The 13,541-nt window shown below is 42.1% G+C and overlaps 1 protein-coding gene across 6 annotated transcripts in view; it reads left to right on the top strand.

Annotated features, from left to right (window-relative positions):
• Positions 1-13,541, top strand: part of MAPRE2 (microtubule associated protein RP/EB family member 2) — a 186,512-nt gene that overhangs the window by 24,978 nt on the left and 147,993 nt on the right. For all 6 annotated transcript variants that reach the window (XM_012103352.5, XM_012103351.5, XM_042239398.2 and 3 more), the window contains exon 2: positions 7,140-7,201. Coding sequence is in view for 2 of the 6 variants with exons in the window: in XM_004020435.6 (XP_004020484.3) it covers positions 7,140-7,201 (62 nt within the window). In the remaining 4 variants the exon portion in view is untranslated. The remainder of the gene's footprint in view (positions 1-7,139; positions 7,202-13,541) is intronic.

Raw genomic sequence — 13,541 nt, 5'->3', positions numbered from 1 at the left:
TTAACTTTGCCTTGAGCAGAAGCCTCACCAGCTAGATATGTATTGTGTATGTAGTCACTTCAGTCATATCTGATTCTGCGACTCTGTGGACTGTAGCCCGCCAGACTCCTCTGTCCATGGGATTCTCCAGGCAAGAATACTGGAGTGGGTTGCCATGCCCTCCTCCAAGGAATCTTCCTGACCCAGGGTTTGAACCCAGTCACTTATGTCCCCTGCCTAACCCTAGGGGTTAGGTGGGCAGGTGGGTTCTTTACTGCTGAGCCACCAGGAAAGCCCCCACTGGTATGGGTAGCCATTCCCTTCTCCTGGGATCTTCCCGACTCAGAGATTGGGCACATACCTCTGTGTCTCCTGCATTGGTAGGCAGGTTCTTTACCACTAACACCACCTGAGAAGCCACAGGTATATTGGGTTAGCCAAAAAGTTCATTGGATTTTCCCATAACATCTTACGAAAAACTTGAAGTTTTTGGCCAACCCAATAGCACTGAAAAAAAAACCTCTTCCTTTCAATATGGCACAATTGGCAATATTTTTACAACCCTTTTTCATTCTGACACATCACTTATGTACCTGTGGTTTTATGGCTAAACAAGGAAGCAGTGTTTTGGACGGATTTGGAACAAGGATGGAAGTTGTGCTGTGCCCTACCCATGAGATGCCAGAATTCCTAGTTTGTTCAAAGAAAGATTTGAAATTTCCAGAGGTTGGGGGGAAACAAAACGTGCTTTGTTAAAAGACTTTGACCGTGTCATGACTCTCTTCCGAACAAAGACATTTGGTCTTTTCAAGTAAAACAAATCCAACAGTCAGACCAGGAGAAAGTAACTGGTTTACGGCCACTCGTTTCTGGGGTGGCGGACTAGTGCTCAAAACGAGAAGAGTCAACAGGGTCTCTCCTAAGGTGAAGAGAAAGCCCACCAGCTCCTCTCTGTGGGGTGATTACATGTGTGTGTGCTAAGTCACTTCAGTCATGTCCTACTGTTTGCGACCCTGTGGACTGTAGCCCTCCAGGCTCCTCTGCCCATGAGATTCTCCAGGCAAGAATACTGGAGTGGGTTGCCATGCCCTCCTCCAAGGGATCTTCCCAACCCAGGGATCGAACCCGCTTCTCTTATATCTCCTGCTTTAGCAGACATGCTGTTTACCACTAGTGCCATCTGGGAAGCCCAGGGTAATTACAGTTAGATCCTTATTTAGTGTGTGGCGCGGGTTAGAATACAGAACACCTGCCTTGTCATCAACAAACCACAAAGGATGAAATTCTATTCCTGTGCAAATAAGATGTGGGAAGTTTGGAACTAATGGAAATCATGAACTCGAAAGTATGAGAGATCATTTCTGAAATGCAGAGTGTATCACACTGCCATTTGGAAGTCATTGGTTTTATACATCAACTTCCCATTAGCTATCTATTTTACATATAGCAATGTATGATGTTTCAATGCTACTCTCTCAACTCCTCCCAACACAGAGGGGTGGGCTGGGGTGGAGGGTGGGAGGGAGGTCAAGAGGGAGGGGACATATGTAAACTTACGGTTGACTCACGTAGTTGTACGGCAGAAATCAGTACATCATAAAGCAATTATCCTCCAACTAAAAATACATTTTAAAAAAGTCATTTCTGGTTTGCGGTGTGTGTATTTGTGTCAGCATTTTGGCTGGGAAGGTAAATGTAAGAGAAAGAGGAGATAACAGCAGAGAAAATTCCAAGACAGGCAAGATTGGACAGCGAATGTTTGGCAGTGGGTTCTGAATGCTAAAACCGTGGGTGAAGATTATTTTTCTTGGATCTGTGCAACATGGAGCAAATTCCTGACCCCATCTGGCCCGCTGCCTCGGGGCTTTTGTTCTTCTCTGAAAAGGTGGGGGGTGGGGGGGGGAAGAGGTATCTTGCTCAATTCTAGTTGCTGTCCAAGCTCCTGATTTTTTTTAAGTTGAACTTTATTTTGAGACAATTGTACATTAACATGTAGTTGTAACAATATAGAGAAATCTGCTCAGTTTCCCCATCAGTGGTAACATCTTGCAGCTCTATGTACAAGGTTACAACCAGGTTATGGACATTGATACATGTTTAAGGTACATAATGTTTCTGTTCCCACAAAGGTACCCAATTTTGCCCTTTTATAATCATACCCTGTTCCCTCCAGCCCTCACTTTCTCCTCAACCCCTGGCAACTGCTAACCTGTGCTCTCTTTTTGTAGTCTTCTAATTTTAAAAATGTTAGATAAATGCAGTCATCCAGTATCTAACTTATGGATTGACTTCTTTCACTCAGCATAGTTCTCTGTAGATCCAACCAGGTTTTGCAGTCTTTTTTTTTTTTTCTTGATGTGTAGGAGAAGGCAATGGCACCCCACTCCAGTACTCTTGCCTGGAAAATCCCATGGGCAGAGGAGCCTGGTAGGCTGCCGTCCATGGGGTCGCAAAGAGTCGGACATGACTGAGCAATTTCACTTTCCCTTTTCACTTTCATGCATTAGAGAAGGAAATGGCAACCCACTCCAGTGTTCCTGCCTAGAGAATACTAGGGATGGGAAGCCTGGTGGGCTGCCGTCTATGGGGTCACACAGAGTTGGACCCGACTGAAGTGACTTAGCAGCAGAAGTATTCTATGGAATGAGTATATCAGTTTGTTTAACTGTTAACCTGTCAAAGGACATCTGGGTTGCCTTGATTCTGGCTACTATGAATAAATCCACTAATAAAAAGTTTTAACTTTCCTGGAAAAATGCCAGGAGTACCTTGGGTGGGTTGTGTGATAGCTACATGTTTCATTTTTGGTTTGGTTTTGTTCCTTATGACAGTCAAATATTTTCTAGAGTAGCGAGCCATTTTACATTCTCACGGGCAATATATGAATGATCTAGTTTCTTCTCATCTTCATCAGAATTTCAGTCATTTCAGTCACTCATTCGTGTCTCTCTGTGACTGCATGGACTGTACCATGCCAGGTTTCTCAGCTGCTAAGTCGCTTCAGTCGTGTCCGACTCTGTGTGACCCCAGAGATGGCAGCCCACCAGGCTCACCTGTCCTTGGGATTCTCCAGGCAAGAACGCTGGAGTGGGTTGCCATTTCCTTCTCCAACGCATGAAAGTGAAAAGTGAAAGTGAAGTCGCTCATTCGTATCCGACTCTTAGTGACCCCATGGACTGCAGCCTACCAGGCTCCTCCGTCCATGGGATTTTCCAGCAAGAGTACTGGAGTGGGTTGCCATTGCCTTCTCCGAAGGTTTCTGTATCTATCACCAATTCCTGCTCATGTCCATCGAGTTGGAGATGCCATCCAACCATCTCATCCTCTGTCGTACCCTTCTCCTCCTGCCTTCAATCTTTCCCAGCATCAGGGTCTTTTCCAGTGAGTCAGTTCTTCACGTCAGGTGGCCAAAGTATTGGAGCTTCAGCATCAATTCTTTCTAATGAATTTTCAGGACTGATTTCCTTTAGGATTGACTGGTTTGATCTCCTTGAAGTCCAAGGCAAGTTCAGTTCAGCTCAAGTCACTCAGTCATGTCCAACTCTTTGTGACCCCATGGACTGCAGCATACCAGGCTTCCCTGTCCATCACCAACTCCTGCTGCTGCTGCTAAGTCACTTCAGTCATGTTCAACTCTGTGCGACCCCAGAGACGGCAGCCCACCAGGCTCCCCCGTTCCTGGAATTCTCCAGGCAAGAGCACTGGAGTGACTTGCCATTTCCTTCTCCAATGCGTGAAAGTGAAAGTGAAGTCACTCAGTCTTCTCCGACTCCTAGTGACCCCATGGGCTGCAGCACACCAGGCTTCCCTGTCCATCACCAACTCCTGGAGCTTGCTAAAACTCATGTCTGTCAAATCAGTGATGCCATCCAACCATCTCATCCTCTGTTGTCCCCTTCTCCTTCTGCTTTCAATCTTTCCCTGGGAAATATTGAAGTCAAAGGCAAACCACTTTAGGATTCTTGCCTTGAGGACTCCATGAACAGTATCAGAATTTTAGATTGTTACTATTTCTTATTCTGATCATTCTGATAAGTGTCTAGTGATATCACATTACAGTTTTGTTTTGTTTTTTTTTTTTCACTAACCTAGTGGCTAATATGGAGAAGGCAATGGCACCCCACTCCAGTACTCTTGCCTAGAAAATCCCATGGACCGAGGAGCCTGGTAGGCTGCAGTCCGTGGGGTCGATAAGAGTTGGACACGTCTGAGCGACTTCACTTTCACTTTTCACTTTCATGCATTGGAGAAGGAAATGGCAACCCACTCCAGTGTTCTTGCCTGGAGAATCCCAAGAATGGGGGAGCCTGGTGGGCTGCCATCTCTGGGGTTGCACAGAGTTGGACACGACTGAAGCGACTTAGCAGCAGCAGCAGCAGTGGCTAACAATGTTGACTGTCATCTGTATATCCTCCTGAGTGAAATGTCTGTCAGTGCCTTTTGCCCTTTTCCCAGTTGTTTTCTGAGTCTTGAGAGTTCTTATTCTAGATACATGTCCTCTGTCAGATGTGTGGTCTGCAAATATTTTCTCCTGGTTTATACCTTATATTTGTATCTGCTTCACATGAGCAACAGTTCTTAATTTTGGTGAAGTCCGATTTGTCAGTTTTTCCCTTGTGAGGATCGTGTTTTCCGTTGTCAAGAACATAAAACTCTTTGTCAGGCCCTAGATCCCAAAGCTTTTATCTTATTTTAGAATTTGTCTGAAAGTTAGATAGTTCTGCATTTCACGTTTACACAGTGATCTATTTTGAGATCATCTTTTTTAAAATGTGAAATCTATAGACAATAACTTGTCTACATGTGCCAGACAGCCCAGAGGAAAACGTTCACCTGACCAGCCACGCCCACTTAGATCTCCACCCTCACAAGGCCATACCTCACTGAGCATCTTCTATATCCCAGGAGTATACCAGGCACTCTCCAGGAGTTTCAAATCAATGGCAAAGGCTGGCTTTTACAATGATGCCATGTGGACTTAACAGCAGAGTCTGTCAGACTCAATTAGGACTTGTTACTCTAGTTGCGTCATACTGAGAGACTGCTCCGCTGCTCCTAGCCTCAGTCTTTTCATTTTAATAAGATGGATTTGAGGTTTGAATTAGATAAAATATGTCAAATGACTTGTGCAGGGGTATTCAGTAAATGGTCTCATTCTTCCCCAAACTGATCCATTGCAGCTGTTGAAAAATTCGCAATAGGCTGTTGTAGTCAAAATAGAAAAAGGCCAATTGTGTACAGCTGACCTTGACTTTTCTAAGGGCTAATTATCTGGTTTATAGAAAATCTAGGAATCTTACACTCTTGCTTCCTAGCTTCATAGCCAGCATTTTGCCTAGTAACATAGCTACTGGTACTAGCTAAATAAAGACAGCAACTGAAAAATTTTTTCTGATTCAGTTAAAATATCTCAAAGATGGGAAGACTTAGGAAAAGGAACTGATGTGGATAGGAACAGATTTTTTTTTAAACCAGACTTTTTCAGTTTTATTAACTCTTGTTAAATTATGGGAAAGATATGAAACACTCATAATGAAGTATGTAAGGAATTTCTATTAAAGGGGAAAAAATTAGCTTACCTGATGTCAGTTCTTAAAACCATTCACGTTAAATTTTCTGATTTTTATACAAGCCAAATTATATAAATGACTTTTGAACTCTCTTACTGAATGGTATAACACTGACAATTCAGCTGTTGCCATTGCTTGTCATCTCAGCACCTACCATTTTGTTGTTTGCTTTATTTTTTTCCTTTTCACCATCTACTCTTTCCCTTATTAAAAAAAATTGCAAACTGCCAAATGCCTCTCTTTAAAAAAAATTTTTTTTGATTATTTATTTTTGGCTGTGCTGGGTCTCCATTGCTACAGATGGACTCTCTCTAGTTACAGTGAGTGTAGGCTACTCTCTAATTCCAGTGTGCGGGCTTCTCAGGATGGTGGCTTCTCTTGCTGTAGAGCTCAGGTTCGAAGGTGCACAGGCTTCAGTAGTTGTGGCTCATGGGCTCAGTAGCTGTGGTAGCATGCTCTGCGGCATGTGGAATCTTCCTGGACCAGAGATCAAACCCATGTCCCTTGCTTCTGCAGGCACATGCCCAACCACTGGCCATCAGGGAAGTCCCTCTTTTCTCTTGCTTAAAATCTTTCTCCCAGGAACATCTGCAGAACTATGTCTGGGATTAATCACACTGTGTTGGATCTGTCATAAATATTTTATTTTTGTACAGTTGATTTTAAACTAAACAAGCACCAAAGGCTTTTCCAAAATGGCCACATACAGAAAACATAGACAAGCAATGTGCGGGGCAAAGGCTTAGGTGGCAGGTGGAGAGGGATGATTTCTAATTGGGGGTGGTGGGAAGACCCCTGAGGCTCCCACGAATCTGCACCTCGGGTTCTTTTTAGTAGCATCTGCTTAAGCCACAAGCAGCCGCCCCAGGTCTCATTCAACCCCAACCTGGGACCCCCAAAACCCAGAGCTCACAAGCATTTCTCAGCCTCTGGAATCAGATCTATCCTTCATTAATTTACTTTTTCATTTAGTCAAAGCATGATTTGAATATAAATAGCAAATTCATATAAAAAAAAAAGTAATTCCTTGGTGGTGTGTATATACGTGTGTGTGGTGTATACATATATATATATACACACATAGAAGTTTGATCCTGGCGTTGTTTATAATGCTTATCCTGTTAAAATTAAACACATCTTTTAACTAGAAGAATAAGCCTATGTTGATACGAGATATAAAATCTGCAAATTAACCCAACTTTGGGAAAGTCAGTACTTTAATTGATGTTGGCATTTGATACCTCACTGAGGGCCCTGGTTCCCCAGATTATATACTAACACATAATTCCCATCACACCAGGCTATCAGGGTGGGGGAAGGTAAAAAAATTCCCTTTATAGGACTGTTATTATATAAATACTCAAACTATAATTGATCAACCCAAGGATTGATAGAATGTAGCTGAGAAACCTAGTGTTTGGCTGACTTTCTCTCATATGATACAATCAGTTGAATGTGGATAGTTTGTGCATTTTTTGATTTTTCTCTTTCATTGCTGGCCACCCCCAATGAACTAAATTATAACTCTCTGCTCCTATGTTTTCATCACATTAATTGCCTTTTTTTTTTTTTTCATTTGTTCTGTGCCAGTATCCCGTTTCTCAGAAGAACATTTCATCTCGACAGCCAGGGAGAGAGCCTGGATGCTCAAGGTAAGGTTTAAACATAAATTATGTTGCACGACTCCCTGTTTACAGATTAAACTGGAGTGCGTATTATTGATGCCTTTGTAACAAATTTATTTTCAAAATTCCATTATACAGTTAAAGCGAGTATTCCAGTAAACATGCTTCACTCGAACATTATTTTTCAAACAACATTCCATTTCCTATGTGTACCAAGAGCTGATTAGCTGTTATCAGCAATTCCTCTAAAAATGCTCAAGCCAGCTAAAGTTTAATTTTGGAGATTTTCCTGGTGAGAAGTGAAGTGAGGAAATACCAAGATACCTCAGGATATTTCTAATTATGAAGAAGGGATTATTTGTTAAAAATCCAGGCCACTGCTCCATTGACTTTAAAATAGAGATGGGTGTCTTAAAGGAGATGAAAGCTCAGAAAGCGTCATTTTTTTTTTTTTTCCCCAGTTTGGGATTTGTGTTTGAGACACAGTCATTTGACCTTCTGTTATTTCCCACTAGTGCTCTATCTAATATTCCAGGAGCTCACTAGAACAAAGGAACAATTAACTGAAATTCCACCAGATGGCAATATTTGGAAAGCCATTCTGAGAGATTTCAAAGCTGTTCACACAGGGAATAGTCTCACCAAGTGTAACATCCTGGGTTTCATTTGGGGTGCTCTAAAGATCTTTGGTTTTATTTATTTATTTATTTATTTTTGCCCATAGCATTGAAACTTTTACAGGGGTAGGGGACAGATGTGTGTGCTTGAGGGTGGGAGGGGTGGAGTATGTGCTGTTTTATTTTGTGTCATTCTGAAAGGACAAAATTAGTAACTTCATTCTTCAATAATTTTCCAAACAGTATTGGTGAGTATTAAAAGCTCAAATCAATGGGTAATATACCGTGTTTGTCTTGGGATCTCTTTGGGATAAAATGCTACAGTTGATGGTCATTTTAAAATAAATTATTTGATTAGAGAAACTGAAAATTCTTAGGAGTAGAATTTTAAGGAGTTGCCTAGATATTAAACCAAGTGATTACATGTACAAAATTCTTACTTGCAATGATTTGAAATGATTAAGATTTATTTAAATAGGATGAGTAAATTTGCCCCTTTTACTCTAATGAAAGTAGAGATGCTGTGTGTACCCTGAGTGGTGCCCAAACAGCTAGACTCTTCAAGAACCAGAGCTGAACCTAGGACAGAGCTGAGACACAGGGAAGGAAGTAGAAAGTCATCTGAGAGCAACTGAAATAGAAAAACCACTAAGAGGAGCTGCTTGAGCTTTCTGTATGCACGTAAAAGCAGCCCCTAACACAACCCTTCTCTACTGTTGGTGGGAATGTAAGTGGCTACACTATGGAAAACAGTAGGAAGGTTTCTCAGGAAACTAAAAATAGAATTACCATATGATCCAGCAATTCCATTTCTGGCATATATCCAGACAAAACTATAATTCAAAAAGATATATGCACCCCTTTGTTCGTAGCAGCACTGTTGACCAAAGCCAAGACATGGAAGCCACCTAAGTGACCATCAGCAGAGAAATGGATAAAGATGCTGGGGTAGTCAACGGAATAATACTCAGCCATGAAAAGAATGAAATAATGCCATTCGCAGTAACATGGATGCAACTAGAGATTACCAAACTAAGTGAAATAAGTCATAAGGACAAAGACAGATACCATGTGATATCACTTCTGTGTGGAATCTGAAATATGGCACAAATGAACATATCTGTGAGACGGAAACAGGCTCGTGGATATAGAGAGCAGACCCGTGGATGCCAAGGAGGAGGCGGGTGACGAGGACTGGGACGAGAGGCTGGGGTCAGCGGACGGAAGCTATTATACAGAGAATGGAGAAACAAGGTGCTGCTGGCTAGCACAAGGCACTACATCCAATACCCTATGACAAACCATAATCGAGAATAATACTTTTTAAAGAACATCTAGATAGGTGGAAAGCTGAATCACTTTGCTGTACAGCATTATAAATCAACTATCAGTTCAATTCAGGCACTCAGTTGTGCCCGACTCTTTGTGACCCCATGGTCTGTAGCATGCCAGGCTTCCCTGTCCATCATCAACTCCCAGAGCTTGCTCAAACTCATGTCCATCGAATCGGTGATGCCAACCATTTCATCCTCTGTCATCCCCTTCTGCACCTGCCTTCAATCTTTCCCAGCATCAGGGTCATTTCCAAAGAGTCAGTTCTTCCCATCAGGTGGCCAGAGTACTGGAGTTTCAGCTTCAGCATCAGTCCTTCCAGTGAATATTCAGGGCTGATTTCCTCTAGGATGGACTGGTTGGATCTCCTTGCAGTCCAAGGGACTCTCGAGTCTTCTCCAACTTTACAGTTCAAAAGCACTAGTTCTTCCGCACTCAGCTTTCTTTATGGTCCAACTCTCACATCCATACATGACTACTGGAAAAACCATAGCTTTGACTAGATGGACTTCTGTTGGCAAAGTAAATGTCTCTGCTTTTTAATATGCTGTCTAGGTGGGCCATAGCTTTCCTTCCAAGGAGCAAACGTCTTTTAATTTCATGGCTGCAGTCACCATCTGCAGTGATTTTGGAGCCCCCAAAATAAAGTCTCTCACTGTTGCCATTGTTTCCCCATCTATTTGCCATGAAGTGATGGGACCAGATGCCATGATCTTAGTTTTTTGAATGTTGAGTTTTAAGCCAGCTTTTTCACTCTCCTCTTTCACTTTCATCAAGAGGCTCTTCAGTTCCTCTTCACTTTCTACCATAAGGGTGGTATCATCTGCATATCTGAGGTTATTGATATTTCTCTCAGCAATCTTGATTCCAGCTTGTGCTTCATCCAGTCTGGCATTTCGCATGATGTACTCCAAATATAAGTTAAATAAGGGTGACAGTATACAGCCTTGACGTACTCCTTTCCCAGCTTGGAACCAGTCTGTTGTTCCACATCCAGTTCTAACTGTTGTTTCTTGACCTACATACAGATTTCTTAGGAGGCAGGTAAGGTGGTCTGGCTATACTTCATTCAAAAAAAGAAAAGTAGTCTCTGGACAGGCATTGAATACCCTTTGAAACCTGCTCCTGGCTCAGTGGATAAAGAATCCACCTGCAGTGCAGGAGGCATGGAGACTTGGGTTCAACCCCTGCATCAGGAAGATTCCCTGGAGAAAGAAAATGGCAATTCACTCCAGTACTTTGCTGGGAAAATCCCATGGACAGAGGAACCTGGCAGGCTATAGTCCAAAGTGTCACAAAAGAGTCGGATGACTAAGCACCTAAGCACACACATACACTTAGGCCCCGGGAGGGTGCCCATAGATCTGATGTCCAGGACTGTCCTACGTAACTTCTGTTGTCCTGGAATAGTATCTACTTAGCACTCCCTTTCACCCTCAAAATTCTGCTTGGTTAATAAGGTGATTGTGTAATTTATTTTCTATGCTGGCATGTTTGAAGAAAAAAAAAATAATAGAAAAAAATTGACCCTAAACTGGGCATCTGTGTATAAATCTCCTTATATAGCTTATATAACAAATTATTTTTCTGTAAAGAGCTACATTGTAAATACTTTCCTGCTTTGTGGGTTGATCATACAGTCTCTGTCACAAGTATCCAACTCGTCCTAGAATGAAAACATAATGAACGTAACTGAATGGACCTGGTTATTGCTGCTGCTGCTGCTGCTGCTGCTGCTACTGCTGCTAAATCGCTTCAGTTGTGTCCAACTTTTAGCAACCCCATGGACTGCAGCCCACCAGGCTCCTCCGTCCTTGGGATTCTCCAGGCAAGGACTCTGGAGTGGGTTGCCATTTCCTTCTTCAATGCATGAAAGTGAAAAGTGAAAGGGAAGTCGCTCAGTCATGTCTGACTCTTTGCAACCCCATGGACTGCAGCCCACCAGGTTCCTCCGTCCATGGGAGTTTCCAGGCAAGAGTACTGGAGTGGGTTGCCATTGCCTTCTCTGGGACCTAGTTGGGTTCCAATAGAATTTTGTTGGCAAATACAGGCAGCCAGTGGCATTAGGCTGGCAGGTTTACAGCTTTAATGTGAGATAATACATGGTCAGGGGACAGGAGATGGTAGTGATTCAAGCAGACAGCCATCCTTCACTCCTCTGCCTTCTCTTCATACTCCTGGCTGGGTGGCAGCCTCCTCATTTAACCCCATCAAAACCCAGTATGAATAGTTTCCTTCAGTGAGTGATCGCGTCCTCATTTGTGTGGTTCCTGAGATTCCCTTGCCGGATCTGATTTCTTGCTTCTCATCCAAACTTGTTTCTGTATCTGCACACCATGCCTGTGCTTTGTATTCATGACACAGAATAGCACCCTTAGTCAGTACCACTTGAGTGCTCAAGTTAAATATGGGAGTGACAGCTATTAGCAGACATTTTAATTTACGCTTGATGATGTCTGCTCATTCGCTCGGTCACGCTCTAGTCTTTGAGACCCCATGGACTGTAGCCTACCAGTCTCCACTGTGCATGAAATTCTCCCGGCAATAATACTGGAGTGGCTTGCCACTTTGACCCTCACTAAATAGCTGTCTATGGGAAATATAGCCACATTAGAGATGGGTTAATGTTGACTCTACCAAATTTTTTTTATTATAAAAACAATAAATTTAAGGGAAACTTTGAGGAAAAAATATATCTACTAACACTATTCTAAAATAATTATTTTTCTTTTTTGTGCATATTTGCTATTCCCATAAGTATTTCTGTTTTTCTAGAGTGGGTAGCAGTGGATGTGAACTCTGTGTTTTATTTAGCATTAGTCACAAGAATCTTTCATGAGTAATCGGAAAGATCATTGGGACAAAATAGTATTATATTGCATCAATGTCCCATAATAGGTGCTAATTTTTCACTAAAAAATGCTGTACTAACTTTTTTTTTGTACATTTTGTTATTGTTTTGGTTGGTTTGGTTTGTTTTTTTCCTTAGGACAATATCCCAGAAGTAATATTATCCAAGGATGTGACCAGTTTTATGACTTTTAGTCTAGTTTACCATATCTTTTCTTAAGAGGTTTGGAGTATTCTACAAGTGTTTGCAATTTGAGGATATTAGCCTTACCACAACTTTATAAGAAATAGTACTTAATTTAATAGTAATTAATGTCGTCTATATTTAAAGAACTGGGACAGTTACTTTGTGTGTGTGAATGTATGCTTGTATGTATATAGATGACATTCTACTTCCACAAGTATTTATTGAGTGCCTACTATGAACTATCACTGGGAAAGACTGAAGGCAGCTGGATGGCATCACTGATACAATGGACATGAAATTAGGCAAACTCCAGGAGATGGTGAGGGACAGGGAGGCCTGGCATGTGGCAGTCCATGGGGTCGCTAAGAGTCAGACATAACTAGGCAACTGCAAAACAGCAAGTACAAACTATGTATAATAGGGCTTTAATGGTGAGCAGAGGGTAGCTTCTGTGTGACTTTGCTCTTACTAGGGAGTTAAGATACATACATAAATAACTGTAATAAAATTTAGATGAGACACATCATGGAAAAAACACAGTAACAATATGATGGGCATTTGGGAGGGATGAGGGGAAATAGAGATGGTGTCTGAGCTGAACTTTGAACATAAGTTGCATTGGGATGCTTGGAGGTGGTAAGATTTGCCTTTCATTCCATAAGCATGTCTTGATTGCCAACTACATGCCAAGTCCCCTGCTACAAGCTAGGAATATAAAGGGGAAAAGACAGAGCTCTTAAAGTTTACTCTCTAGTGGGATAAACAGACTTAAAAAAAAAAAGTTGTATGCTCAGGGGGCATGGAGGGGTGGGATGAATTAGGAGATGGAATTGACATATATACACTATTGATGCTGTGTATAAAATACATATATATGCGTGTATATATATAAAATAGATACCTACGGAGAACCCACTGTGAGCACAGGGAACTCTACTCAGTGCTCTGTGGTGACCTAAATGAGAAGGAAATCCAAAAAGAGGGCATATATGAAAACATGTAGCCAACTTTGCTGTACAGCAGAAACTAACATAACATTGTAAAGCAAGAATATTTCAATAAAAATGAATAAAATTTTCTGTACCCCCCACCCCCAAAGGTATAAGTGTGATCAGTGGGATGGCTCAACTAGCAGAGGGTGCAAGCGGTAGGGATGAAACTAGGGCTTTTTTGAGCAGGTACTTTTCCCCGGCTCCTCTTCTGGCACCGTCTTCATCTGCAGTTATCATGTTAGAATCTGTGGGAGACATGCTTCTGGAAGTCTGAAGTTATTCTGCCTGTACTGACCAACATTCCAGTTGACACCGGCCTCCATTTACAGTTCATTGCCCCAGGGAGCACATTCACTGGTGCACAAAACCTAGGGCTGGGATCAGGAAGA

The sequence above is a fragment of the Ovis aries genome, chromosome 23 (genome assembly GCF_016772045.2).
Source record: "Ovis aries strain OAR_USU_Benz2616 breed Rambouillet chromosome 23, ARS-UI_Ramb_v3.0, whole genome shotgun sequence".
Lineage (NCBI taxonomy): Eukaryota > Metazoa > Chordata > Mammalia > Artiodactyla > Bovidae > Ovis > Ovis aries.
The sequence above is the reverse complement of the archived record's forward strand: the minus strand, read 5'-3'. Positions and strand labels throughout refer to the sequence as shown.